General features: G+C 41.9%; 1 protein-coding gene across 4 annotated transcripts in view; it reads right to left on the bottom strand.

The window, feature by feature from the left end:
• The window catches only part of AGAP1 (ArfGAP with GTPase domain, ankyrin repeat and PH domain 1), a 497479-nt gene that overhangs the window by 79947 nt on the left and 402016 nt on the right, over positions 1-15516 (bottom strand). For 3 of the 4 annotated variants that reach the window (XM_044431796.1, XM_044431798.1, XM_044431797.1), the window contains one exon: positions 6491-6713. In XM_044431796.1, the coding sequence (XP_044287731.1) occupies positions 6491-6713 (223 nt within the window). Of the gene's footprint in view, positions 1-5317; positions 6714-15516 lie in introns of those variants that run through there. The other variant, XM_044431800.1, reaches the window with a different exon arrangement.

Raw genomic sequence — 15516 nt, 5'->3', positions numbered from 1 at the left:
TTTTAAGTCACTCAGTGGGCTCCATGGCTGACTGGGGACCTGAACCCAAATTGCCCGAGTCCTAGTCCCAACACTCTTTAACCACTGCACCACACTGGCTCTCAATTAACAATTTTATCTTTTTATTGTTCACCACTGTAGAATGGATGTGTCTCCAAATGTGAAGCGGCATCCAAATGTTGTAAATAAAATACATACAGGGGAAAACAGAAACAGCAAGATCTCAAGGGACTCTGGGAATCCAAGTATGACACACCAGCTACGTACGTATGCCCTATACTGTGGCTGCTGTTATAATTGAGGAAAGATGGAAGAGCAGGGGTTGGAGGAGGTATAATGCCTCTGCATCAATCACAATCTGCTGCCCCTCACTGAATGGGATCCGAGGGCATCGGTGGCCCAACGGATGACTAAACGAGAGCACAAAACCGAAACCACAGCAGAAGCAAGAGAGCAGACGCGCTTTAAAGAAATTTTCTCAATGTCCTTCGGACAAAACTGCTAATCCCACCCAGCCCCACATGGCAACATTCTGATGTGACAGGTACTGTGTTTGAGGAAGTACGGCCAATTATGTAGCGTTGCTCTGTGTTTTTGTACAGATATGTGCTAATGTTTCATGAACAGTTGATATGTCAATAAAACTTTTGACAAGTCAAGAATTAGCCTCAATAAGATATGATTAATATAACAAAATGAAGATTGAAAGGAAACAATATCTTTCTGTTCTATTTCTTTCTTATTTTCTTATTTTTTTAAAGAAATAACTGTTCGTGATTAAAGTCCACATTCCTAACTGAAAAAGCACAGTGTTCTTCCAATTACACAAATGCATCCCGTTACACATTAGAATAAACCATAGTAGGTCAAGTATGGGAGGTGGAGGGGGGGATGGGAGGAAGAGAAAGGTAATAGTAACCCTTGGAATCCCCCCCCCAAAAAACCCAGTACCCTATCCTAGCCATGAAATTTCAGATCCTTAACTTTCATTTAAATATTGATATGTCATATCAAAATATTTTCTTTCAATTTTTTAATTATTTTCCCTACTAATTTAAACTAAAACAGCAATTATTCCCGAGACAGGCAATATTTTACAGGCAAAAGCACACTAAACTTTCTCACAACTGTTAAAAATGATCTGCATATAGGTAATGTGCTAGTTTAATGGAGCCTTTCTTACACTCTTCAGTAGAGTCACACTTCTTACTTAGCCTCTCCGTCAATGTTACTCCCAGCCTTCAAATGCTTGTTAACAGATTGACCTGGTTTAGGATAAACAAGCCAAGATAGTTTATTAATTTACGACATGTGCCCAGTACAATGTTCACTTTACTCTTTTTGGCACCAGGCCAAAACATTTTTATTTTCCCAATGTTTTAAGACTTGATTGTTTTTAATTGGGGTTTTATTATTAGTTAAATTTTAGGACACTGTGTTTTAATTTTTTTAAAATATTTTGTACTGTTAAACCATCCCGAGACTTTGGTAATAGGACGGTCTACAAAAATTTTAAATAAATAAATGAAATCATTCCCATGGGACATGGTTTGTCTGAAGTTGGAAAAATCCAGGTGTTTTTGTACACCTTTTTGAGGGCTGTTTCGGCTTTAAATAAGCCATGCTACCTGGGTTCAGACAACATGACAAGCCATTGCTTTAAGTATAAGCAAATTGTGCTTGGCATACCCCCATCCTGTAAACATGACAGCTTGTTTAACCTTTGATCACTTCACAAACTGGCTTACAGAATGATCTCTTCTGTGCTTTCTTTCCCTCATCAGCGGCTTTGTAATATGACTGCACTTGCTGTGATTGCAGAGCACTTTTTGCTTCTCTAAATCAAGCTTAAGTAGTTTGGAAAAAAAACATTTCTGCAATTTTGAAGGCTTTCATTTCAAAAGACTGCAGTATTTTAAGTAGCAATGCAGAATAGCCCACTGTAACAGTTGAAATATTGTATGCTTTTTATAACCCCACCACATTGCTTTATGTGATTAAAATGGACAAGGAAAATAAACATTTTAGTTGAGGCTCATTTCAAATGAGATTCTGTAGAGAAGCCAACCTGCGACTGGGGGTACAACCTGTTCTGGAAGGAGCTGTATTCCCTCTGAGAATGTGATTTCCAGATTAGGGATGTTTCAGACCTAGTTTTGCTCTTGGAAGTTCAGATGTTTTCTATGGCCAGGAGCCCCTTTGCCCAGTTAATTTTTCCTGGAAAAGGGTTTGCTGGAGATCTAGCCACTCTGATTCACAGCTTTATCACCTCCCATTTATATTTTTTTTAACAAGCTCTACCCTGGGCTGCCCTATCAACCTAGAATTGCCAACATACGCTGGATCATGGAGAAAGCTAGGGAGTTCCAGAAAAACATCTACTTCTGCTTCATTGACTATGCTAAAGCCTTTGATTGTGTGGATCACAACAAATTGTGGCAAGTTCTTCAAGAGATGGGAGTACCAAACCATCTTATTTGTCTCTTGAGAAACCTATATGCAGATGAAGAAGCAACAGTGAGAACTGGGCACGGAACCACTGATTGGTTCAAAATTGAGAAAGGAGTTCGGTAAGGCTGTATACTGTTGCCCTGCCTATTTAACTTATATGCAGAGCACATCATGAGAAAGGCGGGGCTAGATGAATCACCAGTTGGAATTAAGATTGCTGGGAGAAAAATGAACTACCTCAGATATGCAGATGATACCACTCTCATGGCAGAAAGTGAAGAGCAACTAAAGAGCATCTTGATACGGGTGAAGGAGGAGAGCGCAAAAGTTGGCTTGAAACTCAACATTAAGAAAACTAAGATCATGGCATCTGGTCCTGTCTAATATTGGAAATTAAGCAGGATCAGGCATGGTTGAAATCTGGATGGGTGACTTAAATGTTGTGAATTGCCCAGAAAGCTTTAGTTATGGGAGATATAGAAATAATGTTGTTGTTGTTGTGTTACCTCCCAGGCAAGGTTTAGGGACATGTGAGGCATTTGGGGGAAGGAGGAATTTCTTCTCTGTTCTTCTGCCAGACATCGTATTGGTGAAGCAACTTGAACTGGATCTCACCCACACCTTTAAGCAATTAAGAAAATTAATCCTGTTACATCAAACGCTACCTGTTGATTACTTTCATTTGCAACCAGCAGGTTTCAATTCAAAAGAAGGAGAACAGTACATTTTTCCTAAAAGACAATCACTCTTGCTTAAAAAAAAATTAAAGATAAGGCACCTATTCTGGTTTCCAATGTGTTTGCCAGAGGCACATACTTGATTTCTGCATTAAATTTGTATTTCATTTATCACGTAGGTGGAAACAGATAGGGGATTTTTTTTTGGTTTTGCTGACCCCTTGTGTTTGAAATTCTAACTTTAGAAACTTTATTAAAGGAATAAGAGTTGATGCAAAATGGTAACTTAAGATTTGAAAAAGCAGGAGTGAAGGAGGATGTTATATTCTGAAATTATAACTGAAATTAAAAATTAAAAGAGTGATTTTTTAAAAAAAACCAATGAAAGTTATACCACTTGCAACTTTCCAGGGTCTGTTTCACAGAATAAGGACATGCAATATCAATTAACAATGCAACTTAATGGTTAAAAAGCCATGCTGTGAAATGTGCTGAAAAGTGTTCCTTCCAGAGAAGATTATGCACACCTGATCCCCTGAAATAACTGAGTTTTTATGACAGTTAAGTATTTTTTATTTCAGTGGAGCATAGGGAGACCTCTCTGGATTGCAGAAATTAGATCTACTTCAAGATGCATCTTTATATCACTTATACACATTCTAAATAAATATAGCTAATTATACAGTCTTACTATCTAAAGGTTAATTGGTGATTTCATTCTTTATATGAGTGGACATTTATACTAGTTGTTCTTCTAAGACTGAATAATAATTATTGTATCTGTTGTAACTGTTTAAATTGTTTTGTATTTTGTATATTAGATATTTTATATTTTTTATCATACACTGTGAATGGCTTAGAGAGCTTTGGTTGTTTTAATGTTTATTATCTAATGTAATAAATTACTGTTGACATTAGGGTACACATTTCCCTAATTTTAAAGAGATATTAAAAATTCGTAGTTTTTAATGTTCTAGAAGAGGAAACAGAGAAGCCCATTAAACATACGCCAAATACAAATATCATCTCTACTGGAATTTGCATGATTTCTGTTTCTGAAGACAACATTTAAAGTTACAAGCTAAAGTTAGTCTACCTCAGGACCCAGAGGGTGACAAGATTGATGTCCTCTGATTGGTGAAACAGGTTAGACAACTGTTTCTCCTTCTATCCAATGTATCACTGATGTATGGGCCTTTATCCCTTTCACCCCGTAACTTTGTTCACCCCCCCTCCCCCCCCGTGACCACTCAATTTTACCTTGGTTATTTTCAATTACCTTTCCTACATTCATTTTTATCTCTAATTTATATTCCCTAACTAAACACTGTCTTCCATTTTGCAACTGAGGGTGAGCTTCTGGTCTTTTCAAAAGAGGCTTCTCACTCCCAAACTACCCAGCCCTTTGACTCACCCACATGTGTTTCCTTACTTCTGCTTATGGGGAAGCTATCTGACTGCAGCCAAGAGGCCTCAGCTGATTACTGTCTTATGCCAGGCAGACAACTCACTGAGAGCTCTGGGACTACTCCATGTAAGGTAAGTGGAGCCTGGTGGAGCAACAGCACAGTGCCAGTCAGATTGAAGTGCACAACTGGCTTGCTTAGCAAAGCACTGCATCACAGAAGCAAGATAAACCATTTGTTCTGATTATACTCTTGAACTGAAGCTATATGGGAAAGAAACTGTTTGGGGTTCACACACCACCCTTCTCTTTGCCAGTGTCAGCATCTAGGGCGTGGGTGGCTGGGTATCAGCTCAGGGCACCAGGACCCAGGCAACTGGCACAATATTCAGGCCCATTCCAAATCATAGTCAGGCAATCCAGAGATCAAGATGGGTAACAGAAGTACAAAGTAGGTCAGTCCAAACAGAGCAGAGTAGTGAATGCCAGCCAGGAGTCAAAAGCCAGAGAGACAAGCTGAGAAGTGGACTCCCAGGACCGGATGGGAGCAGGAGGCCGAGCAGGCAAAGCCAGGCATGGCCAAGAAGTAGAGGCGGGAGCAAGGCCCTAGGAGACACAGAGTTCTCCAACAACAACACCAAAGATCTTCATTATGAAAGAGCCTCTTCTTATATAGCTCTACCCTCAGGGCTCCCAGGTGGTGCTCATAACATCTCAGGTGGCTGCAACTGACTGCGGGCCCGGTCCTGCAACCACCAGGGCTGCTATTCTGGCCTCTGGCCAGAAGAGGGAGCCCTGGCGCTGCCTCAGAGCCTCACAGCCAGCTTTGCATGGGATGTTGGTGAACTTTGTCCGGGACACAGAACAGAGACCATTATAGAAATTTGGCATTGACTCATATTCCCATACTTAAGGTTGTGTGAAGTTTTGGAAATGTTGAATATGATCCTCGCACCAGTTAGAGGTAATGACTATCAGACATTGTAAGAGTTTTGCTCCTTGTTGGAGCAGAACTGCTGATACTGAAAGGAACTTGCTTTAATAGAGCAAAAAGAACCCCACCGTGAGGGAGTAGCAGCACTTGGTTTGACCCAATGTAAGAGAGCATGGTGTGCTAATAAATAAAAAAGTCTGACAAGTCAGTCACTGAAGCATTCTTGAGAAAAAGTGGATACAGACTCAAGAATTTAGACCACTTCATACTACCCAAGAAGAAGACTAGAAAGAAACCAGTTATGTTTTGGGTTAGAGTCTCAGTGGCTGCATTTACACCTATTTGGAAGCCAAAACTCCTAGCTTAATAAGCCAGGATTTGTACAAATAGCATGAAGCATCCAAAACTGCTGTATTCAGCTTCTAAATTCAGCTTCCCATTATGGTTGGTTGCTTCCAAACAGAGCAGGAGCTTCCTTTAAAGGTTTTGAAAGTGGCATACAGGTCCTGGTTTGTTTGAAAGCATCTCATCTTCCTTGCCATATCTGGATGCTATGCTTAAGTGCTGAGTCCTGATTTGCTTTGTTGCTCACATGAAAGGAGTGAAGAGGCAGGAAAGAGGCCGCACATGGTGCATATTATGCATATTCTGACTTATTAGCATGAAGTATGAACCAGATCAGTCTCTTTGTTTTTCCATGAATCAGGCATCACTAAAGATGGGTGGTACCAGGTCAGAGCTTTGTAAAGCCTCACTGACTTAGGTTTTAGTCATCCTTCCCCCTTACTTTGGACATTAGACCTGTGTAACAAAGGCCTCATATGTACTATTGGACTTCGATGTAAAATCGAGGATGAGATTCAAACTGCATTGCAAAGGTTATGGGGAGGGGGATCCTGGACAAGTCACTGCCCTAAAGCCTTTAGGAACTTTTGAAAGATGAACATTTCCAAGTTTACAGGTCTGTTTTTAAAATATTGGTTATTTTTCATACATGCTTTTAAAGTGGCCGAAGCAGCCTACCTTGTTGAGTCTGGAGAGGGTTTTGTACGTCCCTGGGTATTTTCTTCCCACACACTGTTTGCTAACTCATTTCCAATGGAGGACATTACTTTGATGAGTTCTATAGGCCAGTCATCCAGGTCAAGTGAACGGACACGTGACAAATGTGTGCCAAGGTTTCGGTGTATCCCTGAGCATTCGATACACATGAGTGCTCCCAGATTTAAGCTTGCCCAGTCAGGATCTATATGAAGAGAAACAAATCAACAGAATGAATATATACTAAAAGCTTTTAAACTTCTTGCTTAATTAATAGCAATGGGTTCCTTGCAAGAGGAAAAGAAAGCAATGTAATAATAACAACGATACTGTCTTATTTGAAATATTAATACAACACCTCAGCAGAAAATGGTACTGCTGATTTTGGACACCATAGCCAAGTCAAGCAACCACTTGTAGTTATTGATGAATGTATTTGGTGGTTAGGGATGGAGGGAAACACCACAGAAATTAATACAAAAAATATTTTGCTAGCAACCCAAATACCTGGGATACTACGGTATACAATGAAGACAAGCAATTTTGAGGATTGACCCAAGAGGATCATTTCTATCACTCTAATTCCCTCTACAGACTACAAATTAGAAAAAAGTATGTTTGTATATGGAGGAACACAGACCATCTCTTTAGTTTTTAATCAGGCAAATATGATAGCAAAATGAGAACAGGAAAATACAGGTGTTAAGCAACTCAGGACAAAGATATACAAAGCAAAGGGGAGCTCTGTGGTTTAATGATAAATAAGTAATACACTCCTATAGGCACCTCTAACTTTTAATATTAGTCATACTTTCTGTAGTTATTGTTTTATATTTAACACTATTATGTATGATGAGAAATGATATACAATGCACCCTACTTGTAATACTTTTGCAGCAGAACTCCTCCTCCTCCTGCAATGAACTACAGTTCTTAGAGACAGAGGAAGTCTTGGAACCACCCATATTAGGACCCCTATTCAGACACTGATTAACCCCCAATCCTACAAAGCACTGTTGCCTTAAGAGCCAAATCAGCAGGGCTGCTTTAAAGAAAACCACTTGACTCAACAAAGAACTCTTCAAGATGAGGGAACTCCTCCGGGCACGGCTTGTGATGTACTGCGGTTGATCTTTGGGTGGGGCTCAAAAAGCTCTGGTAACACAGACTGCATTATCAGTCTAAGCTTTGTTGAAAACAATGTATTTCTTGGTATTTTGTTTCTCTGACTTTGACCTGTGTTGTGTTTTCCATGTTACTTCTGGTTCCTGATTCCTAGCTGAGCAGATCAGAGGAAGCTGCTCCAGCTGGTCTAAGGATTATTGTGTAGAAGCAACCAAGCTCCCAAAGAGCAAGCAATCTGAACAAGAAACAGGCAGAGCTAACGGGAGTTTGCTAGTGGAGCTCAGCAGGGGAGGTCCCTAAGATTAAAACAAATAAACACCTTTTTCCTCTTTTCCTTTTTTCCCCTTCCTTGTAACACATTCTTATATTCTGGAAGGACTTTGTTGTTAACTTTTAGGGAAGACAGGAGAAAGCACTGGTTGTTACAACATGACCAGCAAGGTAAAATCAAAAAGGCAGTAGAGAATATGAACTGAGAAGACTTCCTAGTGGTGGTAATCTGCATGGTCTGTGCAATGTTTGTTTTCTTGCCTGAGGTCAACATGCCCTACGGATGCAGCAAGTGCAGGCTAGCAGCCCTGTTGGAAGAAAAGGTAAGAGCATTAGAGCTCAAGGGAGTAAGAGAAGATGAAGAGCTTTTTAGACAGTGGTGGAATTGCAACAGTTAAGTGTACTACAGGAGCTAGAAGAGAAACAAATGAATCGGCAGAGAAGAATCCTGATGGAAGGGAAAATGAGGAGGAAACTCTTTGGAAGAGGGTGACACTTAGGTGCTTAAGAACTAGAAGACACTCTGCGCCAGTGGAAGCAGATCTCTCCAACTGCTGTTCAGTTACTCGTGGATGAGACTGCATTGGAAGACCTGCAAGTCATCTGGTCCAACTCAGCAAGAGGCTAAAGCTCAACCAAGTAGTAGCAATGATACCAAGGCTTGCAACAACAACAAGAGTGTTAGTTGTGGGAAACACTCAGTTGAGTGGGATGGAAAAACATGTATGTCAGGAAGACTCATGGATTCATCAGGCATGCTGTCTCTCTGCAGCACAGATTAGTGCTATAACTGAAGGATTGCCAAGGCTCATAAAATACATTGACATGTATCCCCTCCTCCTTATACATGTGGGAACAAATGATACTACCAAGCAGAGCTTTGAAGAAATCACACCAGAGTTTGAAGCTTTAGGGATCTTTAAGCTTTACACCTGGGTGTAACAACAAAGGCTTATGCACCACAAGAGAGAGAGCAGCTCTAACAGTGCCCAAAAATTCTTCCAAAAAATGTAGGAACAAAGCTAGAGTATAAAAGCATGTGGTCTTAGATGTTTATATACAAATGCCTGGAGTGTAGGAAACAAACAGCACTTGAACTCCTGATAGGTGTAACCAAAACTTGGTGGGATTTCTCCCTGGACTTGACTTCAATAGATGAAGAATATAACTTGTTCAAGAAGAACAGAAAGACAGGAAGGGAGGCGGAGTTGCAGTGTATGTTAAAGACACATGTCTCTGCACAGAAATACAGGAGAATGAGCATCTGGATTAATATAAATGGAGCAAGGAATAAAAGAAACAGTGAGTGGAGTTCTGCAAATGCTTCAAGGAGGCATGGCATAGTAGTTATGGGGCACTTCAACTTCTCTGATAATCTGTTCCCCATTGTACTTAACCATGTGTTTTACATAGCAAAGATCTGCAGCTAGTTGAAATAGGACACTTTTTTTCTTCTAAGCCCTTAATTTTTCAATGCAAAATGGAGAAAAATCAGATTCTGCAGGAAAATCAGATCATACAGGAGCAGGTGAATCAGATCACAATTACAGTAGCTACGCTTAAAGCTCAGATGGATTAACTTGCATCTCAGCATTCATGATGTCAAACAAAACACAAATGCTCAGTTGTATCCCGAGAAGTCTGATTAGTCTCTTGAGAAATGTCTAGAGCAGGGGTGTCCAACTTTTTGGCTTCTCTGGGCTGCATTGGAAGGAAAAAATGTTTTGGGCAGCACATTAAATACACAAATGCTAACAAAAGCTGATAAGCAAAAAAAAAAAAAAAAAAAAAAGAAAAAAATTTTTTGGGAAAAAAAAAAAAAAAAAAAAAGAAAAAAAAAGCTGAAAAAAAAAAAAAAAAAAAAAAAAGTCTGTGCATAATTTTTGTGCTATCTGCCACCACAGATAAGCAAAAAAGTCCTCACATAATCCTAATTATATAGCACCCTGTTCAGAGAGTCTTTTACAATCATCGAGCAAGTCCAAAGTTTGTAATCACTAATGGAGAAAATGAACATACCTAAGTAATAAAATTTCATTGATTTTTTATTTTTTATTATAAAGGTAAAAGAAAAGAGGGCAACATAAAACTAGTGAGAAATTTGACATTGTATTTGAGAAACTAATGGATCAATATTTGGTTTGATGGAAGTAGTCACAATTCTCAGTGAGTTCTCAAGGAGCTCATCAGATATTCTGGTTCTAATTTTAGTCTTAGTGTGCTTCATTCTTGAAAATAGTTGCTCACACGTGTAGGTGCTGCCAAAAAGTGAAGACATGAATAAGGCGTGATTGTGAAGCGAGGGATATTTGTCTCTGGGATGAGAGGACCTATAAAAGTCCAAGATCATTTTTTAAGTTGAATGTCAGACTGCAGCTCTATACATTCCATTGGAAAATTGGCAGGTAGCATAACTGAAAATGGAGATGCAAATATACCAAAATAGTGATTATTTCCCCAAAAATCTTGAAATATTTCAAATTCTTGTATCAAATAAAAAAGCAAGGCTGCATATTTTTCACTGTCCACAGGACTGTGTTTAGCTAACTTGTAGAAATGTATAAAATTGTTTGCAACTATAGGTTGAAAGATGATTGATAATAACTGCATTTCACTCGCCTAGTCAGCATGACCACATGTAACATCTGATGGTGTCAATTTGACTGTCTGTGCTTGGAAGATAACACACTGGAAGCCGCACACAACTGTAAAACTGAAGCCACACGTGTACAAATAGTGAAAGCATAGGTACATTTATTTTATGTGACATTGCGACACAACATTGTCGTCTACAAAGTACAAGCTTGAGAACTGTGCGATTGAGTTACCCAAAAAAATCTCATAATGTTTTAAGTAAGCTTACGATTTTGTGTTGGACCACATTCATAGCCATCCTGGGCTGCATGCGGCCCCCCGGCTTGCAGCTCAGGCACCCCAGGTCTAGAATTTTAGCCTGATGAAGTTCGTATATGCAGTTCTGATGACTGGATCATGATGGAGTTTGTTATAGGCTGTATGGACAATAAGTAAGTTAAAGGGACAACCCCCTACCTACAAGCAAGCCCATTGCTGTCTAATTTAATTGGCTTCATGGAACAGATGAAACCCTGGCAAGCACAAGAGACAGTCTTTGTCTACACCAGTTCATATTGTTTGGAGTGGAATGAGGTTCAAGGACCAGTTTCTGGAGGCAGAAAGATCTGGAAAAAGTGGAATGGTGACTGGATAATTGTTGCCTGGCCCATTGGGTATCTGGGGCTTATGTTCAGCTGCCTGACTCCAGATGCCTGCAAGATATGTGCATCCTACCTGTGAAGTAACCCATACATGCTAGGTGGTACCCACTGATGCCAGAACAGAAAGAATGCAAAAGGCTGGCAATTGTCTCTATTGTGGGAAATAGATCCAGGGTGTTATGATACTGGGAGAAAGTTAGGTTGCTTACCCATAACTATTGTTCAAGTGGTCACCTGTGCATTCACACAGCCCACACACCAACCTCATGCTGGTGCCAGGCAGTTTTGGTACCATGCCTTCCCGTATCCAGATGGTACAGGTTGGTCATTCATTAGCCTCACCCTAGTTCAAAGGTCACCATGTTGGCAACCTAACTTTCTTCTTCATGGTCTCTGTGGATCACACATGGCTGATTAGTGAACTTACCATGAGGCAGGGGAAGGAAGGTACCACCAGGAGAGGACTGTGGATTGGGCTGCTCTGCTGAAGGTGCAGATGTTGAGCCAGTAGTGCCAAACAAAGGTCATAGAGTGGACTATGCCGCTGCTCTGCAGAGGTCCTACAGAGGGATGTGGTGGGGGTTCATTGCCCTGGTACAGTGTGCTCTGGGCCACTCAGGAACCTGAAGTCCAGACAGCTGGTAGGCCAACATGATGGTCTCAGCCATCCAGTGCACAAGTCACTGGGGACTAATCAGTTTTCCCTTGGACCTTCTGCTGTAACAGTCTTTGGAACCAGTGGAAGGACTTGGTATGGGACCATGAGAATGCCAGTGCTCTGCGAAAATCCAAGGATTCTACCTACTAGGTTCGATGGCAATGGGAAGAAGGCTGGTAAAACAATGTCTTGGTTTAGGTGAAATGGTGATGCCATTTTAGGTAGAAATGAGATCTGACACAGGACTGCCTTGTCCTTGTGGAAGGTGAAAAAGGGTTGATCAATGCGCAAAGTGCATAGTTTGCCCACTTGTCTAGCTGATATGATTGCCACAATAAAGGCAACCTTCTAGGAAATGAAATCACAAGTCCATGGTGAACAGAGGTTCAAAGGGTGGCTTTTTGACAGCCTGAAAAACCAACGATAGGCTCCACCTGAGAACAACTGAGCAAGGCTACGGCATGAGCTTCTGTAGCCCCTTCAACAACCAGTGGGACAATGTATAGGAACTTTTTCAAAATTGATCAGTGAGTGGAACAATGATATGATATCAATTTCCACGGAGGGTGGTTTGAGCCCCCTGGTGTGTAGCATCAGGAGGAAACCAAGGATTTGGTGAGTAGATGTCTGGTATGGATCGAAGGCTTCCTGCTGGGCAAAGGCAGAAAAGGCATTCCATTTAGCTGTGTTTCATTTAGTCATCCAGAGGTGCGTTGTGGCTGGTACGGGATCATCCCTTGGCCCCAAAAGATTATGTCTGGTCTTGGCAGAACTTGCCTGGAATTTCTGTTGGACAGGCAAAGGAGATGTGTGAACTAAGCCTGCTGTGGCCACCACAGCATAATCAGGATGCACAAAGTCCCATTGCTTTGGGTTTCTGCCAGCACTCTGGTAATAAGTGGAAACAGAGGAGAAGGAAACCATCTCCCAGCAAACTTGGCCAGCCCTGGCCCAGGAGCAGAAGCTGTCGCACACTGCATTGTTCTGAGTGGTGAAGAGATCAACCAAGGGCAGACCCCAGGCTTGATAAAGTTGTAAGATTACACTGGGTTCCAGATCTCACTTGAGGATCCCCTTGGTCCTTCTGTTCAGTGTGCTCGCTATGAGGTTGATGGTCCTGGCTAGGAAGATAGCAATAAGGGTAATGGCCCTCTCAATGCACCAGTCCCACATCTGAATACCCCATTTTCCCGAAAATAAGACCTAATCAGAAAATAAGCCCTGGCATGATTTTTCAGGATGCTGGTAATATAAGCCCTACCCCCAAAATAAGCCCCGGTTAAGATCATCAGCCAGACGGATGCATTTAGTACATCTGTTGCAACACAATTCAGGGTTTGGAGAGTTATAATGATGTTCTAGAAGATGATGACATGGCAGTATTTGAATAAATGTAGATTTTTGTCCATGAATAAATGTAGATTTTTGTCCATGAATAAATGAATAAATGTAGATTGTTGTACATGAAAATAAGCCCTAGTGCCTCTTTTGGAGCAGAAATTAATATAAAATGCAATCTTATTTTTGGGGAAACATGGTAGTACAGCTGTGAGGTGGACTGAGTCCCTTCTTGTTTGTTCAGGTAGAAGAGCACAGCAGTGTTGTCTGTGGTGACCTGAATGTGCTTCTTGAGGAGGTGAGGCTGTAAAGTGACCAGAGTGTTCTGGACTGCAAGGAGCCCTAGGAACTTTATGTTCTCCCTCCTTTCTCGAGACATCCACATCCCATGGGTCTTGCTGGTGCCACAAAGTGCTTCCTATTCCAGGTGTGTAGTCAGCATGACATCCTGCAGTGCAAAGCTGAATCCTTCTGCTATGTGAGATCGACAAGTCCACCAAACCAGGCTCAATTGGACGAAGTGTGGGATGACTAAGTGCTTATGGATCAAGCTGCATTAGGGTTGATAACCACGGACAAACCAGAGCTGAAGCAGCCACAACCATAACCTGGTGAATAGAATGATTGCAAATGTTGCTACTGTAAGGCTGAGGAGGTGCTGCATCCACCATAGCATAGCCTGGAACTGTGAAGACAGGCTGACCAAAGCTATCTCTATGCTGGAAGATAAGCTCACATCGTCAAAGCATTGAGTCTCACTCTGATGTAGAGGATCAACTGAGAAGGAGAGTGGACAGATTTTGCACTGTTAATGCACTGTCTCCAGAAGGTCACAAGTAACATGGACCAAGTGCAAAAGTTTATTTTGGGACAGCGCAATCCAACCCAAGCCATTCATTGAGGCAGGGAAACACCTGGATCTCTTGCAAATGGAGGTGGGCAGAGTACAGCTATACACTTGGTGAAGACCAAAGGAGCTGTTGAAAGACTGAATGGAAGCACCAAAAATTGACAGGCAGCTGCGCCAACTTGGAAATGCCAGTAGCTCTGTTGAATGGTGATGTGAAAGTACATGTCATTTAAATCTATCAAGGCAAATCAGTCCCCTTGGCACAGTGAATGCAAAAAGTTCTGCAATGGGACCATGTGGAAACTCTCTGGTGAAATGAAGAAGCAAAATACTGCAAATAAAATCCCTATCAGATATTGGTGGGAGGCATGGGTCGAATCACCCCTTTGACAGCAGCGTGGCTACTTCCTCTGTCAAGATGGAAGACAGCAGTGTCAAGCTCACATAGCCGAGGGGATTAAGGTCTCAAATTTGATGCCATATTCACTCTCCAGAGGGGAGAAAACCCATTTATCTGATGTTATTGCTTCTCAAGCAGGAAGGCAGATGGCAAGGCAACCCTTGAACCAGATCTGTGTGGGTGAACTGGCCAGCTGCACTAGTCAACATCACTTCTTTTTGGTGCCCAGCTTCCTCTTTTGTTGCTGCTGGAACTGGGAGGCAGAACCCCTTCTTCACGGCAGGGCAGGTGATTGCTGGCAGACAGCCCATGAATTCTGTCCCTTGGACTGGTAAGGGAAAGGGGCTCCAGTCCACTCAGGTGTCCTCGGCTGCTTAAGGGGCACAAAGCCCATCCTCTTTAGCCCTTGAGTCACAGTCAGTGTAGTGATGGGCCATGTTTATTTGTTGTCTGGAGAGATGAGGACCTCCAACTGGAACATATGAGACAGGTTCTGGTATTCCTGTGGGAGATGCTATGCCAGGGACCTCATCTTTTCCCAGAAGAAGGGTTGGTAGCAGGCCATGGTGGCTATGTAGTTGGAAATATGAAGGCCCAGTGTTACCAATGCAAAGATCTGCATTGCCAACAAATCCAGACGGCAGTCCTCCTTATCTGTCAGTATCAAAGGCTCCTGCTGTGAATGACCATGCACTAGCTCCATGATCACCAAATTCGGCCAGGGATGCCATAGCAAGAGTGGGTTCTACACTCCATGTATCATGTAAACTGACCTGATACATACCCTCCATCACGGGAGTGGGCCTTGGTGGTGTTGGCTCCAGTCATGGCATGGGTATGCTCTGTGCCAGTAGGGAACGGTGTCTAGGCCTCTTTTTATGTTTGGCATTCCCCATCTTTTTGCCTTTTTTTGGCCAGTTTATGAGCCTGATGGGCCTCGTCTGAGCACCTGGGAGTAGACAGGACAGATGGTTCAGCAACAGCTTCTGCAGCTGCGGGTGGCAGGCATGGCAGTGATATGTCCTGGGAGGTGCTTGTCCTGCTGAGGCCAAGTCAATGGCCTGAAGTGCATGGCTCCACAGTTTGGCCCTGCAAAGTTGGGCCTACTTAGGGAGGGCCTGACAATGTGGA

The sequence above is a fragment of the Varanus komodoensis genome, unplaced genomic scaffold (genome assembly GCF_004798865.1).
Source record: "Varanus komodoensis strain SLA01 unplaced genomic scaffold, ASM479886v1 scaffold23, whole genome shotgun sequence".
NCBI classification, from domain to species: Eukaryota; Metazoa; Chordata; class Lepidosauria; order Squamata; family Varanidae; genus Varanus; species Varanus komodoensis.
This window is presented reverse-complemented; position numbering and strand designations above follow the sequence as displayed.